General features: G+C 51.3%; 1 protein-coding gene across 2 annotated transcripts in view; it reads right to left on the reverse strand.

The window, feature by feature from the left end:
- The window catches only part of LOC138487609 (uncharacterized), a 508,482-nt gene that overhangs the window by 100,649 nt on the left and 380,892 nt on the right, over positions 1 to 26,941 (reverse strand). For both annotated transcript variants that reach the window (XR_011274510.1, XM_069614083.1), the window contains exons 14-15: positions 21,862 to 21,878; positions 8,136 to 8,193 (exon numbers count right to left, since the gene is read on the reverse strand). Coding sequence is in view for 1 of the 2 variants with exons in the window: in XM_069614083.1 (XP_069470184.1) it covers positions 8,136 to 8,193; positions 21,862 to 21,878 (75 nt within the window). In the remaining variant the exon portion in view is untranslated. The remainder of the gene's footprint in view (positions 1 to 8,135; positions 8,194 to 21,861; positions 21,879 to 26,941) is intronic.

Below are 26,941 nucleotides of genomic sequence, written 5' to 3' on the forward strand. Positions count from 1 at the left end.
ATTACTGGCTAGCGGAACTACCAAGGAGCCAAACGAAACTTCACGGGCATGTGGGGGAATGAGAGAACAGGGGAAAGGTGTATAGCTCATGAATTGTGATCATGTGTGTGCAGACGGATTGCCTTGCTCAATAGAGTGAAGAGCCATCCGTGCAGACTGGCTGCATGGCTCATGGGGTGAGGCCATGCCTGTGCAGGTGTACTGTATGGCTTGCTACATGAGACCTTGTCTGTGCAGTCTGGCTGCATGGCTCATGGAGTGAGGCCACGCCTATGCAGGCTGGCTGCATGGCTCATGGAGTGAGGCCACGCCTGTGCAGACGTACTGTATGGCTTGCTACATGAGACCTTGTCTGTGCAGTCTGGCTGCATGGCTCATGGAGTGAGGCCACGCCTATGCAGGCTGGCTGCATGGCTCATGGAGTGAGGCCACGCCTGTGCAGTCTGGCTGCATGGCTCATGGAGTGAGGCCACACCTGTGCAGACGTACTGTATGGCTTGCTACATGAGACCTTGTCTGTGCAGTCTGGCTGCATGGCTCATGGAGTGAGGCCATGCCTGTGCAGTCTGGCTGCATGGCTCATGGAGTGAGGCCACGCCTGTGCAGTCTGGCTGCATGGCTCATGGAGTGAGGCCACGCCTGTGCAGACGTACTGTATGGCTTGCTACATGAGACCTTGCCTGTGCAGTCTGGCTGCATGGATCATGGAGTGAGACCATGCCTGTGCAGTCTGGCTGCATGGCTCATGGAGTGAGGCCACGCCTGTGCAGTCTGGCTGCATGGCTCATGGAGTGAGGCCACGCCTGTGCAGACGTACTGTATGGCTTGCTACATGAGACCTTGCCTGTGCAGTCTGGCTGCATGGCTCATGGAGTGAGGCCATGCCTGTGCAGTCTGGCTGGATGGAGTGAGGCCGCGCCTATGCAGGCTGCCTGCATGGCTCATGGTGTGAGGCCATGCCTGTGCAGTCTGGCTGCATGGCTCATGGTGTGAGGCCGCGCCTATGCAGGCGTACTGTATGGCTCATGGAGTGAGACCTTGCCTGTGCAGTCTGGCTGCATGGCTCATGCAGTGAGACCTTGCCTGTGCAGGCTGGCTGCATGGCTCATGGAGTGAGGCCATGCCTGTGCAGTCTGGCTGCATGACTCATGGAGTGAGGCCATGCCTGTGCAGGCTGGCTGCATGGCTCATGGAGTGAGGCCATGCCTGTGCAGGCTGGCTGCATGGCTCATGGAGTGAGGCCATGCCTGTGCAGGTGTACTGTATGGCTTGCTACATGAGACCTTGCCTGTGCAGTCTGGCTGCATGGCTCATGGAGTGAGGCCGCACCTATGCAGGCGTACTGTATGGCTTGCTACATGAGACCTTGCCTGTGCAGTCTGGCTGCAAGGATCAATGGAGTGAGGCCCTGCCTGTGCAGTCTGGCTGCATAGCTCATGGAGTGAGGCCCTGCCTGTGCAGGCTGGCTGCATGGCTCATGGAGTGAGGCCCTGCCTGTGCAGGCTGGCTGCATGGCTCATGGAGTGAGGGCACGCCTATGCAGTCTGGCTGCATGGCTCATGGAGTGAGGCCACGCCTGTGCAGTCTGGCTGCATGGCTCATGGAGTGAGGCCATGCCTGTGCAGTCTGGCTGGATGGAGTGAGGCCGCGCCTATGCAGTCTGCCTGCATGGCTCATGGTGTGAGGCCATGCCTGTGCAGTCTGGCTGCATGGCTCATGGAGTGAGGCCGCGCCTATGCAGGCGTACTGTATGGCTCATGGAGTGAGACCTTGCCTGTGCAGTCTGGCTGCATGGCTCATGGAGTGAGACCTTGCCTGTGCAGTCTGGCTGCATGGCTCATGGAGTGAGGCCATGCCTGTGCAGTCCGGCTGCATGGCTCATGGAGTGAGGCCATGCCTGTGCAGGTGTACTGTATGGCATGCTACATGAGACCTTGCCTGTGCAGTCTGGCTGCATGGCTCATGGAGTGAGGCCGCACCTATGCAGGCGTACTCTATGGCTTGCTATATGAGACCTTGCCTGTGCAGTCTGGCTGCATGGATCAATGGAGTGAGGCCCTGCCTGTGCAGTCTGGCTGCCTAGCTCATGGAGTGAGGCCCTGCCTGTGCAGGCTGGCTGCATGGCTCATGGAGTGAGGCCCTGCCTGTGCAGGCTGGCTGCATGGATCAATGGCGTGAGGGTCCACCGGCGCACTTTGGCTCAGTGCTGTGAGGCCCTGGTTATGCAGACTTGTTGCATGCCGCAATGAGAGATGTTGGCCGATTGCTCAAGGAGTGAGGCCACGACTTGCAGACTGCATGCGCACAGTGCCTTACTCTACATGCCATGACTGCGCAAATGGCTACGTGGCTCGCTAAAATGCATCCATGCATTTGCAGACCGGCTGCATGGCTCAGTAGAGCGTGGCCATGCGTGTGCAGATGAAGGCCAGCCCTGTGCTGACAAAGATGAAAGAGGCTCCGTGCCCCCTTGCGTCACAATTCCAAGAACAGCACTTGGGAGGAAGCCTGCCAGACACCTTAACTGCAGTGTGCTTGCTAAACTGTAGGCATTTCTAAAATGCCATCCCAAGAGCAACTGGATTGACAAACATGGACTATTCCTGAATGCAAGAGATCAAAATGAAGGTAGATTAAATAGGTAACTGCATGACACCTGTACCAACTCAAAGAGACTCGTAAAGAAGCATGCAATACCCTGCAGGCGCTGCACAAGGAAGACAGGAGTCGCCGTGGCAGTTACTGGCCGGGTCTGTTCCCACGGCGCAGCCGTCACCTGACCTGGTGATGGGCCGCACTGTAACATCCCCTCCAAACTCCCTCATAACACAAACAACATCAGGAGATAATAACATTGTCACTGATATTTGCGGGCCCAGATGCTCAGTCCAGCACATAGTCTCTCAGTCTCTCGGGAGGCCGCCAATCAGATTGTCGAGGATGCCCGGGGACTCCGGGATGATCGAGGGTGCCTTGCTGGGCCTTGTGCCGGGCCGGGTTGCCCGGGGACTGCGGGATGGTAGAGGATGCCTTGCTGGGCCTTGTGCCGGGCCGGGTTGCCCGGGGACTCCGGGATGGTCGAGGGTGCCTTGCTGGGCCTTGTGCCGGGCCGGGTTGCCCAGGGACTCCGGGATGGTCGAGGGTGCCTTGCTGGGCCTTGTGCCGGGCCAGGTTGCCCGGGGACTCCGGGCTGACTTCACCAGCAGCAGATTCCTCTTCTGCCGGGTACTCGATCTGGTCCTGGCCCTGGGAAGTATCATGACTCACCACTCAGGGCTTCCTGGAGGTGACGAAACCAGCTGCTGTTCCGGGTAAGTGACTCCCTTCCTTGGGTCGCAGTGATCATCAACCCCTGCCGAGCAGTTACAGTCCATGGAACTGGATAGTGTGGCAGACACAGCTTGTGTGTGAGGTTCCTCATTCTGGCTAGTACTTGATCTCCGATCTCCAGTCCGACGAGCAGACACCCTGGAATTGGAATGCTCGTGCCTCGACCTAACTGCTGTGGGGGGTCCACCACTTCGGGCTGTTTGGACTCATCTGCCAGGATGGTTGATTTGACCTTTCTGCCAAAGAGTGATTCAACTGGTGACACTGCCGTTGTCGAGTGGGATGTGGTACGCGATAGACCAGCAGAAAGTCTGTGAGAGCAGGTTCGAGGGACTGCCCTTCTTCCAGGGCAATGTTTAACGCCTTGTTGAGGGTCCGCATTAACCTCTCGACGTCCCTGTTTGCTCAAGGCCAACACAGTGTGATACGACGGTGTTCCACTCCATAGTAAGTCAAAAACTTGGCCATATCCTCACTTTGGAAGGGGGACCCATTGTCTGACCCTACCGATTCGGGGAACCCAAACAAACGCTGAAAATATTTGACCAGCCGGGCCGCTGTGGAGTCCACAAACTGTACCACCGGGAATCGCGAGAACTTGTCTAGCACCACCAGGAAGTGCTGTGAATCTGTGAATGGAGGACGGCACCGAAATCCAGGCTGAGCGCTTTCCATTGCAATGGCGGGGCCCTTTGCCAGCGGTCTTGCCGCTTGGCACCACGTGCACTAGGCAACCGTGTCTTCTACCTTCCGCTCCAACTCTGGGAATCACACTTTCTTGTGCTGTCGTCTTACTGGTCCCTTGGTGGCCAGCGTGCGCCAGCTTCAGCATCTCCTCTTGGAGCGCAAGGGGAATCACCAGCTGCGTTCCTCGCAGTAGGACTTGCTCAGGGGCCAGGGTCAGCTGAGTCCTTACTCTGCACAGCTCCTGGATGAAAGCTTGGGCTTCCGGTGTCTGGTGCTGTGTCATGGCCAGGAATCCTTTCAATTGCCCCTCCCACAGCTGCTCAATCAGCTCCTGGATTCCCATGTCTTGGCGTGTGGCCCTTGCAATGCCAGCAACTGACATGGAGGGTGGGTCGGCGGCCTGCATTATCATGGCCATTTGTTCCTCAGTGTCATCCTTGCTCACCTGGTCCAGGGTCTCCTGCTGCCTGGCGTGGCGTGACAGGTAATTCACCGCATTGTCCACTCACGTCCTGAACACCAGAATTGGTCCCAGGAGTTTGTGATCAGTAACCACTGTGATCGGGCATCCATACATATGTAGATGTGGAAGTCATTGCACCCCCACAGGACTGCCAGCGCTTCCCTTTCGATCTGTGAGTATCTGCGCTGAGTCGGGGCGAGCACCTTGCTTGCGTACGGCACCAGGTTCCTCTCCCCAGTCTCAAACTTGCAGCAGTACTGCCCCAGTCATACCGGGCTCGCATCGACAACCATCTCTGACTCTCGGGTCGGGTTGAAGTAGACCATAGTGGTGTCGGCGGTTAGTGCTTCTTTGGTAGCCTCAAAGACATCCTGCTCCGCTTTGCCCACCGCCAGTCCTAGTCCTTTTTCATTAAAAGGCATAGCAGCTCCATGATGGTGGGTAGATTACACCATGCCAATGGTAGCTGAACACTTCCGACGGGCACGTGGGTGCTGTTGCTGCCTTTCTGGGGCTTGGTGAACACCCTCCCTCATGGAAGAGGAATCCAAAGACCTCCACTCTGGACTCCATGAGCCGGCACTTCCTCCGGTTTAGGGCCAGACCCTGTTGGGAAAGTCTGGCGAGCACCGCAGTGAGCCTGGCAAAGGGCTCCCTGGGGGATTGCTCTCAGCTACAGTGGTGCAGAAAAATGCAGTTTTACATTTTTGGAAAAACAGTCATTTTGTAATTCTGTTCAGTGTCAAGGGCAAGTGTTAGGGAGAATTCTCATAAATGGCTGATTTCCCTTACCTAAAGAGTCCCCCAGCAGCTTTGCTGGATTTCTAGGATTCATTTTTTTCACCTGGTAAGAGTGTGAGCCTTTTTCCCTACTCTTACATGTGTTTTGATGTGTGTATTTTTACGGTTTGTGTGATCTTGGGCACTGGAGACTCACTGGGCCTCATTACGACTCAGGCGGTAAGGGTTTTACGGCGGCGTAAACAGCGCCGACCCTTACCGCCTGAGTACGAGGTCCCTTAGCGCCATGGCGGACTTAACACCTGCTTTTAGCAGGTGTTAAAATCCATGGCGCTAAGGGACCATGGAGTTAATTACGCCACCGTAATTTACGGTGGCGTAATTAACGCCTTCCCCACTCCCATTATGCCCTATGGGGCAAAAATGGGAATGGGGAAGGGTAAATGGGGATTGGGGACTTACCGCCCCGCCAAGGTCGGAATGGGGCGGTAAGTCCGCCAACCACCATGGCGTAAACGTAGTTTACGCCATGGTGGTAAAGTCACGGCCCAGGCGGTAACTTACCGCCTGGGTCGTAATGAGGCCCACCTACTCCATGTGCACTACTTTTTGTGTGTGTTACACAGCACCTTCAGTGCAGTGACACAGGGTTGCCATTAACTTTACTTTAGTCACTTTAAACCACAGACCCAGTACACCCCATCTTACATGGAATATTGGAAAGGGTTAACTCTTATCCCTTTTTATCTGTGCCTCTTGGAGCCTTGTTTCGCTCCCTTAACATTTAGGGCCTCATTACACGGTAGGCGGTGAGCCATGGCGCTATTAGCGCCATGGCTCATGCCGGTAAATACCGGCACCGCCTTGGCGGAAAGGGGATTTACCACCCCATTCCAAGGTTGGAGGGGCAGTAAATCCCCCTTCCACCATTGCCCTTCCCCATTCCCATTTCTGCCCCATAGGGCTCTATGGGAATGGGGAAGGCGCTAATTAGGGCACCGAAATTTTGCAGTGCTGTAATTAGCTCTGAGGTCCCTTAGCGGGTTGGATTTTAATGCCTGCAAAAAGCAGGCGTTAAATCCCCCAACCCTCAAAGGGACCTCGTAGTAAGGCGGTAAGGATTTACCGGTACCGGTATTTTACCAGTACCGGTAAATCCCTACCGCCATCCGTGTAATGAGGCCCTAAGACTTGGCTGGTGACAGTGGTAACTACCCTAACTTTCCTACCGTGATTATATTATATAAACGTGGAATTGTTTTAGGCTATTATAGTAGCCTCGAACATAAACCTGCTTGATCAAATACATCTTATTTTGGCTCCGGCTGGGTTTATTCACCATTTCTTTTTGTTAAAGTCTTTCTCATGTTTTTGTCTGCGCGCCAAACCGGTGATGATTCCTTTGTTCGCTGTCTTTTCGCGGGCTTCTGCACAGAAGCACTCTTTAAGGTGCCCAATAGTCTAGAGGGGCAGGATGTGAGGGAGGGATCTTCGGACCCCTGCCATGGGTTGCCTTAGAAACCCAAGTCGCACTCTTGTCTGATTGGCTAAGGGGACTGGCCTTGCCAGTCCAGCCACCCTGCTGTGTGATTGACAGCCAGGCTGTATGAATGGGGGAAAATTGCATAAAAAGCAGGTCTCTGGGACTGGAAGAGCAGAGTCGCCACTGGAACGAAAGAACCAACGAGGAACTGGAAGAAGAGGACCCCTACCACGACTGAACCGCCCGGTGAACCCCTGCTGCAGGTCCGAATCTCCGAATCCGGCAGAGAAGATCCTCCAGGAAACCTCTTCCCTTGAGCTGGTCGGACCAACCAGTTCGCCCAAACTGCAAGCCAGGACTCCTCCTCTGGTCGAATTCGCTGTACAGAGCTACAGTGGGCCGGATAGCCAGGAAGGTAGGACCCTGCTTGGGTTTTAAGGAGCGCACCTTTTATTCGTTGTTTTGCTCTGTTGCTGGTTTCTTCCCTGGGTGGCGCAGGACCCTCCAGTCTTCATACTTCGTGTCAGTCCGACAGTTGCTTCAGGAACCGTGAGCCTGCAGGAACCACCAGGAACGTCTGCCTCAGCTACAGCTTCTTCTCCATTTAAAGGTACTGTGAAAATCCGGTTGTCCATTTCGTTCAGCCGCGGTGAAAGTGTTTGAAATCTTTCGCCAATTCGAGGGCTTGTCCTTCTCTTCTCTTTGAACTAACTTTTCTACCAACCAACCTCATCCGGAATCTGTGCCACAAACTTTACCGCGAACTACCCTGAACTGCGTGATCTTGAGCAAAAGACTTTCGTCATATTGACTTTGGTCCTAAGCCTTTTCTATCTGATCTCCTCACTGTAGTCTCTCTTGTTCCATTGCCCTGATTACGTACCTGTTGGTTTTGCCTAATTTCTAATAACTTTGTCTTTCCCTCCCTTTTAACTTGCTGGAGTGCCATTTTGCTCCCACTTCATTTTGTGAGCTTAACTTGCCTGGTATTTAAGGGAAGTGGTGTGGTGTATTAAGAGTGTGATTTTTGACTTGCTTAGAAAGGTGAACTGTTATACAACTGATAAGTAAATAAATATATATTCTTTTAGTTAGAAATCTTGAGTAAGTGTTTGCCTGAATCATAGTAACTGCTGTCCTTTGTGTAACTATTTGTACTGCTCACTTTACTCTTGAGATAAGTCTGGCTGCTCCGCTACTGCTACCACTATAACTTTGTAGTACTGGCTTGTACCAAAGGGGAAATTGTACTGTCACTTGTAGTCTTAATTGTGTCTAGTGTTCCAAAGGGTACCGCATATATTTCTGCCTAACAGCAAGTGCTGTGCTTAAACCAGTAAACCTTTCGAATCAAGAGCGCAATATCAGGAGCCCAGTGTGCAGGAGAACGCAGAGCAGCAGCGCCACCAGCCAGAAGCTGCAGCTACTTACCTCCTCCTTCAGGCTGTAGAATCTCATAAGACATTCGAGTGTGGCAGAAACGATGGCACTGCAACAAAAGTGAAATAAACAAGTCAGGGTGAGAAGTCAAAGTATGGGCACTCCACACACAGCCGACTATGTCATATGAACAAGATTAAAGTCCATTAAACTGGAATCGGGGATTATTAAGGCAGTTCAAAAGTCAACTTGTGAAAAGGGCAGGGAGTTGGCAGAGGTCACATCATTGCTATGTCTGGACCCCCAGGGCACAGGGGTCCAGGCTCATCATTGCTGGGGGTCGGCCAGCCGACACATAATGACAGGGAGCACCTGTCAGCACCAATTGCAACTGCACAGAACACGAGTCATTCTGAATACACATGTTGGTACATGTTCGATCACAAAACAAAAACATGAGAGCAGGCACACACAGATCACGATGCATGTTGTGTTTCTGCATGGATGTGTCACAATGGCTCCACAGAGCAGACCAATCGAAGCAGAGAAGAGCCGAGACCCCCTCCCCAAAGTGAGACTATTCTACACGGCCAGATTCAAAAACGCACCTGTAACACAACACCAATACCACCCAAACAGTGACGCCATTGCAGCATACCCCAGCAACAAAACTCAACACATCCACGACCACCTAGTTAGTAACAGGTGTGGCCCACCAACCCAAGTAATGGAGCAGCACCAAGGAAAGCACCTGCTCCAATGCCAGCAGGGTGTCCTCCCTTCAAAGGCGAGCAATCCAGCAGACTCCAGGGGCGACTACAAAGCAACCTGTATTAGCCCCCCAGCTGCAAGCCGCACCACTGCTCACAGCTTCTATCCCCAGGCTTTCAGAAGAGCCTTTTCTTAAGAATCCCACACAGGGGGGCAAGTCCTAAAGTGGGGAGGGACTCCTAACATACACAATGGGGTGTTACGTCACCTGCATGAACCAGACAAATTGCACAGAACGAATGGCGGTTGGTTTTCATAAAATCACAGCAAGGGAGGTTGTCTTCTAATAGAGTTTTGAAATCGGTAAAAGCGGTGCATGTTTTATATTCCAGGAAACAGTACCAATATTTTTCTTGGAAGTTGCACCCCCGACATGTGAAATGTTACCTTTTGTTGTGTGTTGAATTGGTCACATGGTGCAGTGCCTGCTAACCTGGGGACTGTGGTTCGAGTCCCGAGGTCGGTGTGAATTCATACAGTCAGTGTGTCTCATTTTACACACGGCCACCCGAGGGGATGGCGTCCCCACGTGCGTACCCTCGACTTGAGCCCGGATTCCCACAGCTGATCACAATGACACTGCTAACCAATAACTAATTACGAAAACACCCTTCACAGCAAAAGTTCTTGAGACGGTAATTTCCCAACAGCTCAGGGAACATGTTGAAAACACCGGCCTGATCCATGAGTCACAGCACTGAATCAGACCAACGATGGGACATACGAAGAAACAACATAGACTGTAACTCATCCCACGGGATAGTTCCGCCACACTCAATAAGATCACCCGTGTAATTCCGCGGAAAAGCTTGGAGGACACCGGATCCAAAGGAACTGCTCTTCCCTGAGGGAGGGGTCAATGAGTCTCTCGCTAATGAACTGAAACCCTACACCATTGCCCCTTTCAAGTGATGTGCCTGCAACCTGCGGAAGAGCCCAAGGATTGAGCCAGCCACCTCTTATCTTCATTTTGACCCTCTTCTCCCCCGAGGGATAGACAGGGGACTCAAAGCCAAGTTGCACGATTCAAGAATGTCCTTCAAACAACAGAAAATAAGCGACTAGATTTAAATGAGGTGGGGTTCTTGAAACAAAAACAAGTCCGGCTTCTCTTAGGAGCGTGGATCTCCATCCCCTCCCCCGCTCCCCTTCTGCGTTCCGGGCGTGAACAATAGTTACTCACAGTCTTTGGGGTCTTAACTGCCCCAGACCTCTTTCTTTGAATTGTAAGATGACTCTTAGCTCTTATAGAAATGTTCACCTCCACACTTCTCTTCTTCTGGAAACACCAGACGCCAGTAACCATGGCGCCTTTGCTCGCCTGAACGTGAGCCAAGCATCAGACCCTTTGAATTACCTGGTGCCCCAGGGTTTCCAGGCTGAACCCCACATGTAGCATACTGGCATCTTCCCTAAGTGCCCTCCTCCACTAACTTAGGAGCTTCTGCGGGGGCATAGGTCTGGAGCAGCCGGGTCGCTTGCTGCTCCTCTTCACAGTCACCAACTCCTCCTCCTGGTCACTTCCACTTTCCTCTGCTCCGGTTTTAATCTCCTCCTTAGTCTCTCTTTTCTTCCACTTCTCGACAGTATCCAGCACTCTAATCTTCTTCTCCTCTTCCTCCTCCCGTCCCTTGGTCTTGCTCGCGACTCCTTCCCCTCTGGTGTTAACATTCTCCCCTCCACCTCCTCCTCAACTTGCATCTTATCCTTCTCCGTTCGTCAACAATTATTCCTTTGGGTCTTCTCACCTAATGTTCACTCTTTCCTTTTTAATCCTCATCTACACCCTTCCCAGAGCTTAAAGCTCTCTCCACCTCAGTGCTCATCTCCTCCTTGGGTCTTAAGACTCTCCCCTCCTCCGCAGAGACCCACCCCAGAATCCTCCTACTTGCCAGGTTTTCACTCCCTCCTTCTGAAATCTCCATTCTTCTCTCCTCCTTCTATTCTTGGCCTTGCTGCTCCCCCTTCTCCTCCTTTGCAAGCCTTTCTAGCTCCTCCATCATCGCTCTTCTATCGCTGCAGTTCTCCTTTTCCCTGCACCGCCATACATTCTCGTTCTCACAGTGCCATCTCCGAACTCTTATGCTACAACGTCTTTACTTTTGCACCATTGAGGGATGGTTGCTTAAGTGTTTGAGGGACATTGTAAAGCAAGCATGGTGATAGGCTTCCATGCAGTGGAATTCCAGAACGGCCATCAGATGCAACTCCGCTCGTGAGCCTTGGTGTGGCTATGCTAGCCGTGGTTACTTTGGGTTCCTCGCAGTCGATACGTACCAGCAGCACCAAGCCTTCCTTTACTCTTGTGGCGGGTAATTAATGAATGATTTTCTCTTCTGCTCGGTGCCCCACCAGCCCTGTCAGAGTGGGCCCACAAATGATTCTTTCACTTGTGACGGACTCCGTGAACACCAGTACAGCGGCGACATAAAGGGTCCTCCCTTATGCACCGGGCAACGTGAAGACCTTCTAAGCAACATCTCTGTGATGTAAAGAGGCTTCTCTCATCATCACTGGCAAAGGGGTGGCCGAAGGGCGGAAACAGAGAAGGGTGGGGTTTCCTCGTCTCCAGGAAAGGAGGCCCCTTCCTGATAGTAAAAACCCTGAAATACTTTGAGGTCCGGTGACCCTTGTTCCTAGATCTCTCTCATGTTATTTGCCTGGTATTTCGTCAATGACACCTAATTCAGTTCTCTTCATGGGGGTTACCCTCCAGGCTTGTTACAGTCCCCCCGCGGTCATTTCACAGAGGGTGCAAAATCACGCAGCCATCGTGGAGCGGTGGAGGTTCCCATCCTTAACGTTCATCATAGCCCAATCACCCAGCCTCCCACATGGAACCTAGTCACACCTCCCTCCTGTAGCCTATCAATAGGTCAGACTCAGGGGGTGCTGTTGAGCAGCTACGGAAGATGGCTGCCTAGCCTGTGAGCTCCGCATTACGGCACAAATATCCTGCAAGGAGACAGCATGATCCGGCACTAGTCTCTCTGCTGGGGGTCAGGTTGTGCCCCTGCGAGGCTGGAGCACCTGTGGACAACTCTGCAACTTCCTGGCCGCCCCGGCTGTGAAGCGGCAGAACTTGTACTGGTGACGGGCCCAGTGCATGGCCCGTTTGAGAAGGAAGCCTGAGGTGCCCTGCGAGACCTGCTCTCTGCGAGCGGGAGACCACGCAATACACACACCCCTGCTGCCCACCTACCCCATCCGCTAAACAGGACGACCCGACACCCTGCGGTCGCTGCACACCGCCTGGTTTCTCCAGGCCCAGCATTGGTGACTAGCTGTGTAAGCCTGCCCATCCCCCTCACAGTGTGTAGACACTGCATGTGTTGAAGTCAGGAGAGAGACGTTTTGCGACTGCAGAGCTGGTCAGGAGAACAACGGCCCGGACCATAGGAGGAGGGGCCAGAGAGGAGCCTCACTGGAAGCAACAATTGCATGAGCTGAGGAGCACCCCCCCCCCACTGCAACCACACAACAGGCACCAGGGGAGGCCTGCACGCTCACCTTGCACGGCCCATTTTGTCCCAGCGGTCAGTGTGCAATCTACACCGAGCGGGCCCTGGGCACCCCGTGCACACATCTGCAACAAGGGGACCCCCATAACCAAGACCCTGTGGGTCCCCCTGGTACCGGGGGAGCCCAGGGGTGGGCCATAGTGTATCCTCTTCATAAGTGGAGCTCCCCCCATAGTGGGAAGAAATACCTGGCGGCCTAATACCCGGAGAACAGACCACGCCCTGACAAAGACTGTTGGACGAGATCCTTAAGTTGGGTTCCCTCAATTCACCATGACAAAGGGAGCCAGTGGGGGGAAAAAGTGCAGAGAAATGGCCAAATGTACATGGTCGATGCCTCCAGGCAAGCAGAGACAGTCAAGCCAGGCCCAACCAGACCTCGTCTTCCCGGCCCCCGTACTTACACCTTCACCAGATCTGACAAATATGATGGAAGCCATGGCAAAAGGGTTTGCCGCTGTGCACGAAAAACTCGACGTCATAACAGTGAATGTGGCATCCATGCGCTCGCAATTGGCACAGGAAGGGGTCCGGATCATCGAGGCAGAGGCGAGGATAAGTGCCACTGAGGACAATGTGCACGGTCACCAGGGACATGAAATGTGTTAAAAACAAATGCGATGATATAGAGTCACGCAGGAACAGTATCTGCATAGTTGGAGTCCCGGAAGACGCCCTGACTGGAAGCATGGAATCAGCGGTGGAGAACCTACTCAAAGACCTTTCAGAACGTTCCCCCTTCTTTGCGGTGGAACATGCCCACCATGCCTTGGCCGCCAGACCTAAACCAGGTGACTTGCCCAGGCCCATCATAGAGAACATTTAGAGTTATCGCGACAGGTATCATCTGCTGAGCCTGGCCAAGGAGAAGAAGGAAATGAGATTAGGATCCCAAATCATTTGCGTGTTGCCAGACTTTTCACTCCCGGTGCAGCATGAGTGCCGACAGTTTATTGGTGTCAAGAAAATGCTCTGGGAACGCAACATACAATATGCTATGCTATTCCCAGCACGACTAAGGCTACAATTACGTGGTAAACTCTACTTTTCACAGTCCTGAGCGAAGCCGTGAAGTTTATTGAAGCTCAGATCCCGATAAATAACCCTGTTGCTGACCCAGCTGAGGGTAATATACCCAACAGAAAGGTCCCTGTGTCGCTTTTGGAAATCTCAGGTCATCATATGAGTTGTTAGCAGCAAGATTATGTGTACCCGCCGCCTCAATACTCTATTCATATATTCATAAAGGATAGGACATCCCTCGTTCAGTGTAAAGTGCCGTGCAGCAACAGTGAGCCCCATTGCAGTTGCTTTGTGTGAGCTGGGAGAAGTACATCCTCTTGGGCCCTGTTGGACATTGGAGATAGTTGGGGGCAGGGGAGGGAGGGAGGGCTCTATACACTGCTGGTTGGAGGGTGGCAGTGGGGGTGGATGAAGGGGAAATAAGCTTCCAGGTTATAACAGGTTTTGATTTGTGGTTGCGCGCCAATTGCGCAGTTCAGCGGGTTTGAGGGAGAAAACAATGCAAGTATTGGCAAGTGAGTGCTCAGATAGCACAGTTTTGAGCTGCACAGAAGTCTTAATTCTAAGTAAACACAAGGTAAACCATGTGATAACACTTAGGATATGGCACAACAATTGAGAATAATGTGTTGGAATATTCGTGGTCTGGGGGGAACTTCACCACAACACGAAAAATGGTGGCCTACGTAAATAGACATAAGGCACCTGTTCTTTTCCTGCAGGAAACCCATGCTAGTGAAGGAATATGCCGGTTATTGCCACTACATGGCAGAGGTACAGGCACTTTACTTCCTACTCCTCGCAGCCCAGAGGAGCTATGATACTTATACATAAGACCCTAACATTTGTGGGGAAAAAAGTGCACATTGACCGGGAGGGGAGGTACGTGGTGGGTCACTGTGTCCTCGAGGGGGTTGAACTGATACTTGCAAACACATATGGTCCCAATGTTGACTCCCTCCGAGTTCTTTGACCTTATCAGCAGGATTCTGTCCGGATACTGTGTGATACCTATAATATGGGGAGGGACATGAACATGATTTTAGATCGTACACTAGATAGAACGAGTGTAGCACCCAGGCCCCAATCTAGAGCTGCCAGCCGATTGCTGACTCATATACAATCGCTAGCCCGCATGGCACATGATGCACCCACAGGCGAGGGAATATACTCTTTACTCCTCAGTGCATGATATGGCCTCCCGGACTGACATGTTCCTGATCTACAGCTCACTTATGGGAAGAGTGCTGGACGTCGACATTAAACCCTGCACATTGTCTGACCACTCCCCGGTGGCACTACCACTGAAAATGGGCAGAATCACCACAGGTTGGTGATTTAAATCTGAAGCGTTAACAGATATAAGGCCTCATTACGAGTCCGGCGGTAACCGAGCCGGAAAAACCAGCAGGTTACAGCCGGACTCATATTACCATTCAGCCTCCGTGATTCCCGGAAGCACCGGGGCATTACAACCCCGGTGACCCAGTAATTCCGGAGGCGGAATTCGGTAAATCCCCATTCCCATGGAGTCCCCTAGGACTCCATGGGAATGGGGAAGTGGAAACACCGGCACCTTGCTGTAATGGTGCTGGTGTTTCCACGTCTGCCTGCAGGCGGGTGGTGTTAAACCCGCCAGGTCAGACCTGGCGGGAGTGATGCCTCCCACCTGCAGAACTCGAGATCAGCTGGTCCGGAAACAACAGTGGCGGCGGGTTTACCGCCACCGATATTTCCGGACCGGCTGACTCGTAATGAGGCCCATAGTGTTTCAGGCTGAGATTAAGGCTGACATTTAGACCTTCTTCACTTGTAATACTGTCGACTCCACTTCCCTGGGTACCAGATGGCAGGCCTTTAAGGTCTGCATCAGAGGGATATCGATATCTAGGGAGGCTGGAGGTCTTACGCGTATTAGGGGGCACCTGGAGCCGCACTGGAGGTTCTAGAGATTGAATATTATCGATCCTCAGACCCCCTGGTGCTGGCACAAGTACGGACGGAACTGTAAAAATTCAGGGTACATACTCAGAGGTAAATTCCCTATTTTTCCCGCCCACAGGCAGCCAGGAAAAAAGGGGAAGGGGACAGACCAGGTAGAACACTGGAGAGGCTGGTTCAGACAGAGAAGGGGTGGGTGGGCTCCGGTAGACTATTCTGGATGAGCAAGGCAACCTCAGATAGGACAATTCAGAAGTGGTTCGGATGTTACAAGAATTCTATAAATCCCTATACACTGCGGAACCGCTACGCGGGGAACAGGTCATTCACTCATTATTGGAAAATATTCCATTATCACGCCTTAAAGCCCAGACTAGGAAAGGACTTGAGGCCCCCATATCACTCGAAGAAGTTGTGGAGGTAATTGTCGACTTGCCCAATGATAATGATAATGATGTGTTATTTATATAGCGCCTTAATCCAAAGCGCTTTACAAAGCACCTATTTACATTCAATATCACCCAACCTAAATTGGTACTCATTTATCGACCTCGGAAGGATGAAAGGCTGAGTTGGCCTTGCCGGGATTTGAACCTGTGACCTGCAGATCATGCGTAGATCGCAGCAGCGAGCACTCAACCCGCTGAGCTATCTTACCGGCTACCTTACCGGCCCAACGCAAAGGCTCCTGGCCCTGATGGCCTCACTGCAGAGTTCTATCAGGAATATGCAGCCATGGTGGCCCCCAACCTCGTAGGGGTCTGGAAGGAATCGCTTTGTGACTCTACTGCCGGAGTCACTCCGGGAGACCATAATCACAGTACTTTTGAAACCAGATAAGCCAAGCAATTAATGTGGATCTTATAGGCCCCTTTTGTTCATGAACTGCGATGCCAAGATCTATGCTAAGGTCCTATACAACCGCCTTCTCCCATTGATTTGACACCTTGTCCACTGTGACAAGGCCAGGTTTGTTCCTGGAAGATCTACGGCTCTCAATATTAGGCGATTGTTCGACATCATGGTCAGAATAGATCCCAAGGCTAACGCAGTTGCGGTGGCTACTGATGCCCAAAAGTCCTTCGATATGGTATTGTGGGAATATCTACTGGTGGTGCTGGGGAAGATGGGGATAGGTCCAGCCATGACTCAATATATTATATTATTATATACACAGCCACTGGCCAGGGTATTAGTCAACTCATGGGTATCTGAGCAGCTCTCCCTGGAAAGAGGCACCCGCCAGGGTTGCCCCCTCTCCCTGATCCTTTTCGCCCACACCATAGAGCCCATGGCAGATTTGATCTGAGAGCGCCACAAGCAGCATGGCGTCCGCTTGACCTGCCCTCCTGAGATAATCTTCCTGTATGCTGACGATGTAATGCTGTATGCTAGAGATCCTCATATTAACTTGGACCCAGTTTTCTGCGATATTAAGCAAATCAGCGAATTCTCCGGCTTCACCATTCATTTTTCCAAATCAGAGATCTTCCTGCTCACAGATAATATGCACAAAACCTTCCCTCTTCGGTGGTCCCCAGACCATATTAAATATCTGGGGGTGGCGATATCCAGAACATGCACCTCCTTACTGCGTGACAATCATGAGACAGCTATAACATATGTGGAAAATAGGCTCAATAGATCATTACTGTTCATTAATATCCCACTCTGGCCGGGGAAGCCATATTTTTCCAGGATGCAGGGACTATTTGCACAATTCTTCTGGCATTCCGGAGCGGTCCCAAAAAAATGGGTGGAGTTGACCTTTCCATATGAGAAGGGGGCTTTCTAGCCCCATATCTGGAACTATATTGGGTGGCTGCTCAGGCCCAGTTCGCCACATTCTGGTATACCAGGGAACACCCCCCGTCCCATGTCAAGTTAGAGAGACTGGCAGCGGGTTGTTCGGATCTTAGGACATTGCTGCTGGACCAACACTATAAAGACATTTGCCCATATGACCCAGTTGCCTCCACGATTAGAGCATGGCGGGCAATCTCTGCCTTCACAGGGACCGCAAACCTTACTATCGGTGGCTTCCAAGTTCCCCAAACTAGGACCCATCGAGGATGGAGCGGTACAGTCAAGGTGTAAGGGGTTGAGTTGTAGAGCACTGGCAGATCTATACCCCAAAGGGAAACTCATCATGCCCACTATATGGCGGCCTGGTCATGCGGGTACCAGAGGGGAACTACTCCAATACTACAGGATCCGATCAGCAGTGACAACAAGAGGGCCGGGTTACCCCAATGAAATCCCTGAAACAGCAGAGCTGGCGTATGAAGCCAACTCTGGCACCTCCAGACACATCCTCTCCACACTTTATAAAATGGTGTTAAACAAAATAGTCCCCTCAGCCCCACATGCGCGTATTGGCTGGTCGGAGGAAATGGGTATGGAACTTATGGACGCCCAGTGGACACATATGTGCCCCCACCAGGAGGGTTTCCCGGAGTTTCAGGGTCAAGTTCACACAATTCAAAATATTGTCCAGGTTATACTACACCTCGGCTAGACTAAGCACAATGTTCCAACCTGTGGGACGTGTCTGTCTCAGATGCGGGTCGGCCCAGACCAATCACCTACATATGTTCTGGAAGTGTTGCCACTTAAAAGATTGTTGGGACAGAGTCTTAGACACCTTGTCCAGGGCGGTGAGTGCCCCGTTGGAGTGATCGCCTCTCGGAGCTCTCTGTGGGCAGATCTGGCGAGCAAGAGGCATCGACCATTTGTAAATATGGGTTGTGGGATGGCCAAGAGATGCATTCTACTGAAGTGGAAAGATAATAGCCGCCTGGGGGGTGCCTGGGGGGCGAGAGTGGGTGCTGGCTCTGACCCGGGCTCTATGTGAGCACATTGCCCTTAACATCCAGAGCCAGAGACTAACTTGGCCACGGTTACGACCACGGAATAGAAGGGGAGTCGGCCCCAATGGACAATGGACCCTGTACTATTGATTGTGCTGGTTACATGATTTGTGAATAAATTGCGTGTATATGATTCCATAAGTAGTCTGTTGTACTCGATCAAATTGCCAACAAAATAAAGGTTACAAAAAAAATAGTTCAGACTGAAATGCTTTATCCAACCAGATGATACCCAAATCCTGTGCATTCACTGTGCCGGATCTTAGCCATGCCTTGTGCATGTTGACTTCAGGATGACGACAAAATGACAGAATCCGAACTCAACCAAAACAGAGCTGATCATTTGCGGAACCACAAACCTTGGCAGAAAACCAATCCCGTGGCCCGAAGAAAGGGCAACTTGTTCTCAGCCTATTACCCTAGTCGCAAACCTTGGAGGGTTGATGGACCAACGCCTTACTCTTGAAGCAAGGATTGCAGCCGTGGCAAGGAGCTGCTGCTTGCAATCCGGAATGATCCGGCATATCATGCCATAACCGACCTCCATGCTCAGAAGCATAGCAGCGACTGCTCTAGGAGACTGAATACTGCATGACACCCACGGTGCCTAGCTGCGGCTCCCACATCACCCAATGAACAGTCTCGAAGGAGTCCATAGGCGTCTTCAAAGACTCAATGACGTCACGCCAGCCCTGCAATCCACCAGAAGGAAATCCATCCAGCACAAGCCATCGAGAGCACTTTGATCCAGCAAGACTGCATGAGCAGCTGTGTCGACCATCAATCGGAAACACCAAAGAGGATCGTCCTTCTCCGTTCTCCAAACCAGACTCTGGAATTCTCTCTCCAGACGTCTGTGCGCACACTAAGGCCACCTGCCATTCAGAACATGCCTGAAACCCTGTCTACTCACCTGACGCTAGCATGACACCAGTAGAACACGGTCCCAAGCACTATGGACCCACCACAACCAACACACGCTCCTACTCAGTAACATCAATAGTCACACAAATATGCCTTGGGGTCCCAGGGATTATGGGGGATCAAACGTATATGAGTCAAACTAGCTGTGACCTTGGGATAGTGCTCTCACGACCTTAGATGGAGTTGGGATAGTGCTCTCACGACCGTGCTACAGGCCTGCAGTCAGTGAGTCAGTAGTGGGTTATGGGAACTTTCGCTCTTCTCTGAACCCATTAAACAGAAAAGCAACGATAGGTACTTCCCACGGACGTGCCACAGACCTACACACAACAAAACAGCACAAGAACACTGGGCATCAGACTCATTCAGGCGGGTCTCCCTGCGCCCCCTAAATGACACCGAAAAGGAAGAACCAATCATTAATAGAGAAGAGATGACAAACACTCCGACGACACCAGACCAACCATCCTGAGGCAAAGGGTTACCTCTCGCTCAACCTTACCTTGTTTTCCCGCAGTAACCAACTCAAATCTTTGCCTCTTTCCACCTCCCAATTCTCGTACAGTCAACCCTTCCAAACAGAAACGCGTTGCCTACAATCATACTGCACTAGTGAGGTAATGCCACTGCTCATGTCTCAGGGGGTAAACAGGGCCTCACAGCAAAGACTTCAAATAACTCACCTCGGCTCTCCTCTCTCGATCTACCACACACCCCGGTGTCTCCACCACTACAGCCGGGAACCACATCAACATTCAGAGGGCTTGGACACTTCCGGAATGCAAGCAGCAACACTGCAGGATTGACGCTTCCAGACAGCAAGCAGCAACACTGCAGGATTGGCGCTTCCAGACAGCAAGCATCAATAGTGCAGGATTGGCGCTTCCAGACTACGAGCATCAGCACTGCAGGATTCATGCTTCCAGACTACGAGCATCAGCACTGCAGGATTCATGCTTCCAGGCAGCAAGCATCAACACTGCAGGATTCATGCTTCCAGACAGCAAGCAGCAACACTGCAGGATTCATGCTTCCAGACAGCAAGCAGCAACACTGCACGATTGGTGCTTCCAGACAGCAAGCAGCAACACTGCAGGATTCATGCTTCCAGACAGCAAGCAGCAACACTGCAGGATTCATGCTTCCAGACAGCAAGCAGCAACACTGCAGGATTCATGCTTCCAGACAGCAAGCAGCAACACTGCAGGATTCATGCTTCCAGACAGCAAGCAGCAACACTGCAGGATTCATGCTTCCAGACAGCAACCAGCAACCCTGCAGGATTCATGCTTCCGGACAGCAAGCATCAACACTGCAGGATTCATGCTTCCAGACAGCAAGCATCAACACTGCAGGATTCATGCTTCTGGACAGCAAGCATCAACACTGCAGGATTGGCGCTTCCGGCCTGCAAGCAGCAACACTGCAGAATTCATGCTTCCGGACTGCAAGCAGCAACACTGCAGAATTCATGCTTCCAGAAAGCAAGCATCAACACTGCAGGATTGGTGCTTCCAGGCAGCAAGCATCAACACTGCAGGATTGGTGCTTCCAGGCAGCAGGCATCAACACTGCAGGATTCATGCTTCCAGAAAGCAAGCATCAACACTGCAGGATTGGTGCTTCCAGGCAGCAAGCATCAGCACTGCAGGATTCATGCTTCCAGACAGCAAGCAGCAACACTGCAGGATTGGCGCTTCCGGACAGCAAGCATCAACACTGCAGGATTCATGCTTCTGGTCTGCAAGCATCAACACTGCAGGATTGGTGCTTCTGGGCAGCAGGCATCAACACTGCAGGATTGGCGCTTCCAGACAGCAAGCATCAATAGTGCAGGATTGGCGCTTCCAGACTACGAGCATCAACACTGCAGGATTCATGCTTCCGGACAGCAAGCATCAACACTGCAGGATTCATGCTTCCAGACAGCAAGCATCAACACTGCAGGATTGGCGCTTCCGGCCTGCAAGCATCAACACTGCAGGATTCATGCTTCCAGACAGCAAGCAGCAACACTGCAGGATTGGCGCTTCCGGACAGCAAGCATCAACACTGCAGGATTGGCGCTTCCGGACTACGAGCATCAACACTGCAGGATTCATGCTTCCGGACAGCAAGCATCAACACTGCAGGATTCATGCTTCCAGACAGCAAGCATCAACACTGCAGGATTCATGCTTCCAGACAGCAAGCATCAACACTGCAGGATTCATGCTTCCGGACTGCAAGCATCAACACTGCAGGATTCATGCTTCCGGACAGCAAGCATCAATACTGCAGGATTCATGCTTCCAGACAGCAAGCATCAACACTGCAGCATTGGTGCTTCCGGCCTGCAAGCAGCAACCCTGCAGGATTGGTGCTTCCGGCCTGCAAGCAGCAACACTGCAGGATTCATGCTTCCAGACAGCAAGCAGCAACACTGCAGGATTCATGCTTCCAGACAGCAAGCATCAACACTGCAGGATTCATGCTTCCGGCCTGCAAGCATCAACACTGCAGCATTGGTGCTTCCGGCCTGCAAGCAGCAACACTGCAGGATTCATGCTTGCAGTCAAGATTTGCATCTGCCTTCAAATCCATCTCACTATGAGACCCACCCTCATTTTCTTAAAAGGCCACATGCAGAAAGGCTGCCAGGATGGCTGCAGTATGCCATGCAGTGCCACTTTACATTACACACACATAGGCGTGCCATAGAAATAAAGGAATTGATTTTGTGCTCACCTGCTTCCAGCTAAACCCTGTGGAAACAATATCACATCTTTAAGTTAAAGTTTCCTCATAATTTGAAAAGTAATCCAAACATTTTGTGTAGATCTATGAATTACTTTGCGATTTCTCAGTAGCTCAAAGTGTCAAAGAACCCCACAATTTCCATGAAAGGCACAAAATAACTTTACTTTGCAGAATTAGTACATGCACATAGAGTAATGTAGGAAATTTAGCACACAGCATGAGCCGGGGGTAGATCTCTCTCCGCGGCAGGGGTCTCCCTCTGCAACAGCCTCCCTGCCTCCCTGAAACTTGAGGAGAACCATCTCCGGTTCCGGAAGCACCTCAAGACCTTCCTCTTTGCTTCTGCCTTTGCTCCCTCTCTCCCCTGCTGATCTGTCCTCTCTTGGCACCGTGCACCTGGCCACACTCTGTCCCCTGGCCCAGGTACCTGCTCACCCTGCCATACTCCCGAACTGCCTCCGGGGGGCCACCCCTTGCACTGAGGTCTGTATCTGTAACCCTACACCCCCCCCCCCTTTTTATGCACTTATCAGACACCCCCTGTCTGTGCCTTAAACCTAGCCCTTGCCACTTTCGGGCTGCAGTAACACTGTTTTCTATTGCTTTTGCTCAGCACTTTCCACTTCTCCCCTCTCCCTTGCACTGTCCCCCTTCCCTCTCCCCTGCACGTGCGTGTTCTCAATGTCACTGGGCCTAGTAAGATCGTTGTTTTGTTCTCGCCTGTTCCCCTCCCTTGCCTCGTCGTGCTCTGAAACAAATAAAATATCACTATCAATAACATAGAAATAGTTATTAAACTCCTCTCTGCCAATCAAAATGTTCATAGTGCAGTCAATAACTACTGGTACTGACGGCATTCTTAGCATTCTGGGTCAGCATCTGAACACCTTTCTTGGCGCAAAAGGCATCTGAACGATCTCATTTACATGTCCTGTTCCCCGGCCCACTTACTTTTTTATTTATCATCAGTGTGTTACTATACAAAGAACTTCTCACAGCATCAATAGAAAAAATGTGTTCATTCATTTTTCAATTCATAAAAACCATATATCAATGCCATACATTTCATACTAAAGAACTCCCTATTTAGTGATTAGAAACAATCGCATATTACACACAAGTGCACAGAATTCCTACATCTAATTGCACAGCATGAACAGCTGCTGTTTGTCACTTCATCTTGTGGCTCAGTTCCCAGTAGCAATAGAGATCTACACACCTGGGGTCGCTTTATGCTGAGATTAACATCAGGCTGCACCTGCAGTTCCTTTCAGTTTAGTTTCGAGCCTAAACAATGCAGTGTTTAAGGTCATGTTATTGCCATTCAGACAGTTCACCTCATTACGGGTCCGGCGGTAACCATGCCGGTGATACCGGGGGATTGCTGCCGGAGCCGTAAATATTTACCGTCGCCTGACTTCTCAGTAACACCGGGGGAATACAACCCCGGCGGACTGGAAAGTCACGTGCCGGCAAATTGCAAATCCCCATTCCCATGGGGACCACGGAAGCACCGGCACCGTTGTTAATGGTGCTGGTGCTTCTGTGAAACCTCTGGACGGGTGCCGTCCCACCCGGCAGGTCTGACCTGCCGGGTGGGACATTGGAGTTGTAGTGTGCCGGTAAGCTTACTGTCGCTGTTGTTTCTGGACCGGTTCACTTATAATGAGGCCCAGTGTCTGCAGAATATACTAGTTTGGAAACAATCATAGTTGTGCACAAACTTCTCCAAGTAGTAAATGTAAACATGACCCAAGTTTCGGCATCTACTCACACATGCAGACTGCATGGGCTACATGGCCTGTGTTGCTTTGGCAGAGTGCATGGGCTACATGGCCTACGATGCTTTGCAGACTGCATGGGCTACATGGCCTGTGTTGCTTTGGCAGAGTGCATGGGCTACATGGCCTACATTGCTTTGCAGACTGCATGGGCTACATGGCCTGTGTTGCTTTGGCAGAGTGCATGGGCTACATGCCCTACGTTGCTTTGGCAGAGGGCATGGGCTACATGTCCTACGTTGCTTTGGCAGAGGGCATGGGCTACATGCCCTACGTTGCTTTGGCAGAGTGCATGGGCTACATGTCCTATGTTGCTTTGGCAGAGGCTACATTTCCTACGTTGCTTTGGCAGAGTGCATGGGCTACATGTCCTATGTTGCTTTGCAGAGTGCATGGGCTACATGTCCTATGTTGCTTTGGAACACCTGTTCTTGGGCCACATACCACGAGTGTAGGCAACTGGTTTAACCTCATTACAAGGACAAATCTCCTCAAAAGGGGGAGGCAGAGGTTATCAATATTTCTGGGGCACAGACAGCAGTGGGTAACGCTAGAGTATTTACCAAGTGATTTTAGTGAGGCAATGTGGGCATCATTTCTGTGCCAATTCACTTTTTTTCCAAAGATTGCTTTAAGTTGGTGAAAATGAGTCTCCCAATTAGGGGTCCAGCCAATTTATTGGAACAGCATTGAGTTTACAATTTTAAAATCATCGAACACTGCCCCAGCCATTTCCCCATTGCCTTACCAAGTGCATACGGCAACGAACCCACCGGGACTTTTATAGCCTGAAAGTACAATATTCCCCGCTTTAGATATAAATGCCCCTCTAGTCGAATATTCTCTACCAGAACATGCTGGGGTAAGCCCAGTAGATGCCGCCATGTTTTACCTTCTGAAAAGTTCAGCCAGGAGCAAGTACTCCTACCAGCCGGATCAGGGCCAAACAGGGTTGATGGTAGGAAGCTCAGCTCTGCTCATGCAAGATAATCGCATTCAATGTGTAGCCCGCTGTTTGCATAGGTATTTTCTTAATCATTCGTGTTAGTGCTGCAGCCTATTTAGGTCTGCTCGTCTGCAGTCCTAGTTACTTATCTATAGGTAGCTACTACTCAATTATTCCCTCCGTAGGACGCATGGGAGGGGTCGCACGGTTCTGACATATACTTGGTCTTATCAAAGTCTAATACAGGCCTATTCTCTTTAGCGTAGAGGCTCAATTCCCTCTCAGTTGTTTGTAGTGGCATGCATATATGGTAGGCCAGAATCACACGATCTGCATGCGACAGCCAAGGGATGTACCGGAGCAATTTAAAGAGGCTCATTCCTCACCCCAATCCGCTGTACGGGGAGAGTGGCCAGGTATAGGTTAAACAGCATGGGTGCCAGCACAGAACCCTGTACGAGTCCCTTGTGCGCAGGAACTGTCAAGGAGTTCCCCCCCCCCCTTCTCACCTGAGTCCGATCTTTGCTGGGTTTCTTTGTCGATGCCTTCTTGCGGACGGATCAGGTCTTGAATAAGGCTGCACGAGTCTCTTCTGACTCCAGCGTGCGTTCAAAGTTCCGGGATGCAACGATCCAGGAATCCGGGGAAGTAAGAGGGTGTACTACACAGCACATGAGTCCAGGAAGTAAGAAGGAAAGGAGAGGGACTAGGAATGGAGTTTAGAAGGGACAGAATCAGGGAAAACAATACCGCGAGCTATGGAGCACACGTCTGGTCGCTACTTCGCAATAGCATTGAGATGCGCGGAGCCGCGGGGGGCGTGGTCTATTAATAGAACACGCTACGTCCAACGTGTGGAGCGAGGAAGGTGTTTCACGCTGGACCGCCATGTTGGGAGTACCAGGGAGTGTAAGCCCCACTGAGACAAGGACCAGGAAGTCCAAAAGGGGCACGTTCTGTAGGTCATGACAGCATGCCTCCTCCGAAGACCCATTCCTCCAGGTTTGCCCGGGTGTATGAGGTGAAATTTTCGGAGCAGTCGAGGGGTCTTGAGATTAGAAAGTGGTTCCCAGGTTCTTTCACTAGGAGGATATCCCTTCCATTCAACCAGGTATTGAAGCTGACCCCGTTTATACATGGAGTCGCATATCCGGGACACTTCATATTCCAGTTGGTTGTCGACCAGTAGAGGAGGGGGTCTGCAGGATTTCCGGGAGGATTGGATGTAGGGTTTCAATAGGGACGTGTGAAAAACTGGGTGAATTTTCTTCCAGGAGTCTGGTAGTTTGATCCAGTACGAGACTGGATTTATAATTTCCTTGATGGGAAATGGACCATAGTACTGAGGGGCCAATTTGTTTGGCCGTAGATGTCGGGGTAGTAATTTCGAGGACAACCAGACTTGATCACCAATTGCATAAGAAGGCCCGGGTCTTCTTTTGGAATCCACATACTTCTTAGTCTGTGTTCTGGCCTTCTCTAAGTTTTCTTTGGCCTCCTGGTGTACATTGATGAGGGTTTCAATCCAGGAGTCGACAGTAGGTACCGGTGTGGGATGAGGGTAGAACCGATGGATGGAAACCTTGGCTACAATAAAAGGGTCTGGTCTTAAGTGCTGAATGATCAGAATTGTTGTAGGCGAATTCAGCCACGGGTATCAGGAGCGACCAGTCATCCTGAACCTTGGTGGCGAAACATCGAAGATACTGTTCCAGGGTCTGGTTAGCACGTTCTGTGGCCCCGTTGGTTTGGGGATGATAACCTGATGAGAGGGCGCGTTGGATTACCAAAATGCGACAGAGATGTTTCCAGAATTGTGAGACGTATTGCGGTCCTCGATCAGATATGATCTTGGAAGGAAGTCCATGCAGACGGAATATGTGTTCCAGAAAGATTCCAGCAAGTTCGGACGAGGATGGTAACTTACACAAGGGTGTAAAATGAGCCATATGAGTGAACAAGTCAATAGTAACCATGATGGTTGTGTATCCTCGAGTAGGTGGTAATTCCACAATGAAGTCTGTAGCAATGAATTCCCATGGCCTTGTTGGCAGTGTAGGTTGCAGTAGAAGACCCGCCGGTCTCTTGTTATCATGTTTATTTTGACTACAGATAGCACAAACTTGGACGTACTGCTGTACGTCAGTCTTCATTCCAGGCCACCAGAACTGTCTTTGCATGAGGCGGAGGGTGTTGGTTATACCACGATGTCCGGAGTGAAGGGTATCATGACAGAGGTTTATTATTCTTTGTTGTAGTTTCTGTGTGGGAATGACCAGTGCATTGTCCTTAAATAAATATCCTTCCTTGACTCTTAGATTCCATTGATTCTTCCTTGAAA

Source organism: Ambystoma mexicanum, chromosome 9 (assembly GCF_040938575.1).
Source record: "Ambystoma mexicanum isolate Mex_15411 chromosome 9, UKY_AmexF1_1, whole genome shotgun sequence".
Lineage (NCBI taxonomy): Eukaryota > Metazoa > Chordata > Amphibia > Caudata > Ambystomatidae > Ambystoma > Ambystoma mexicanum.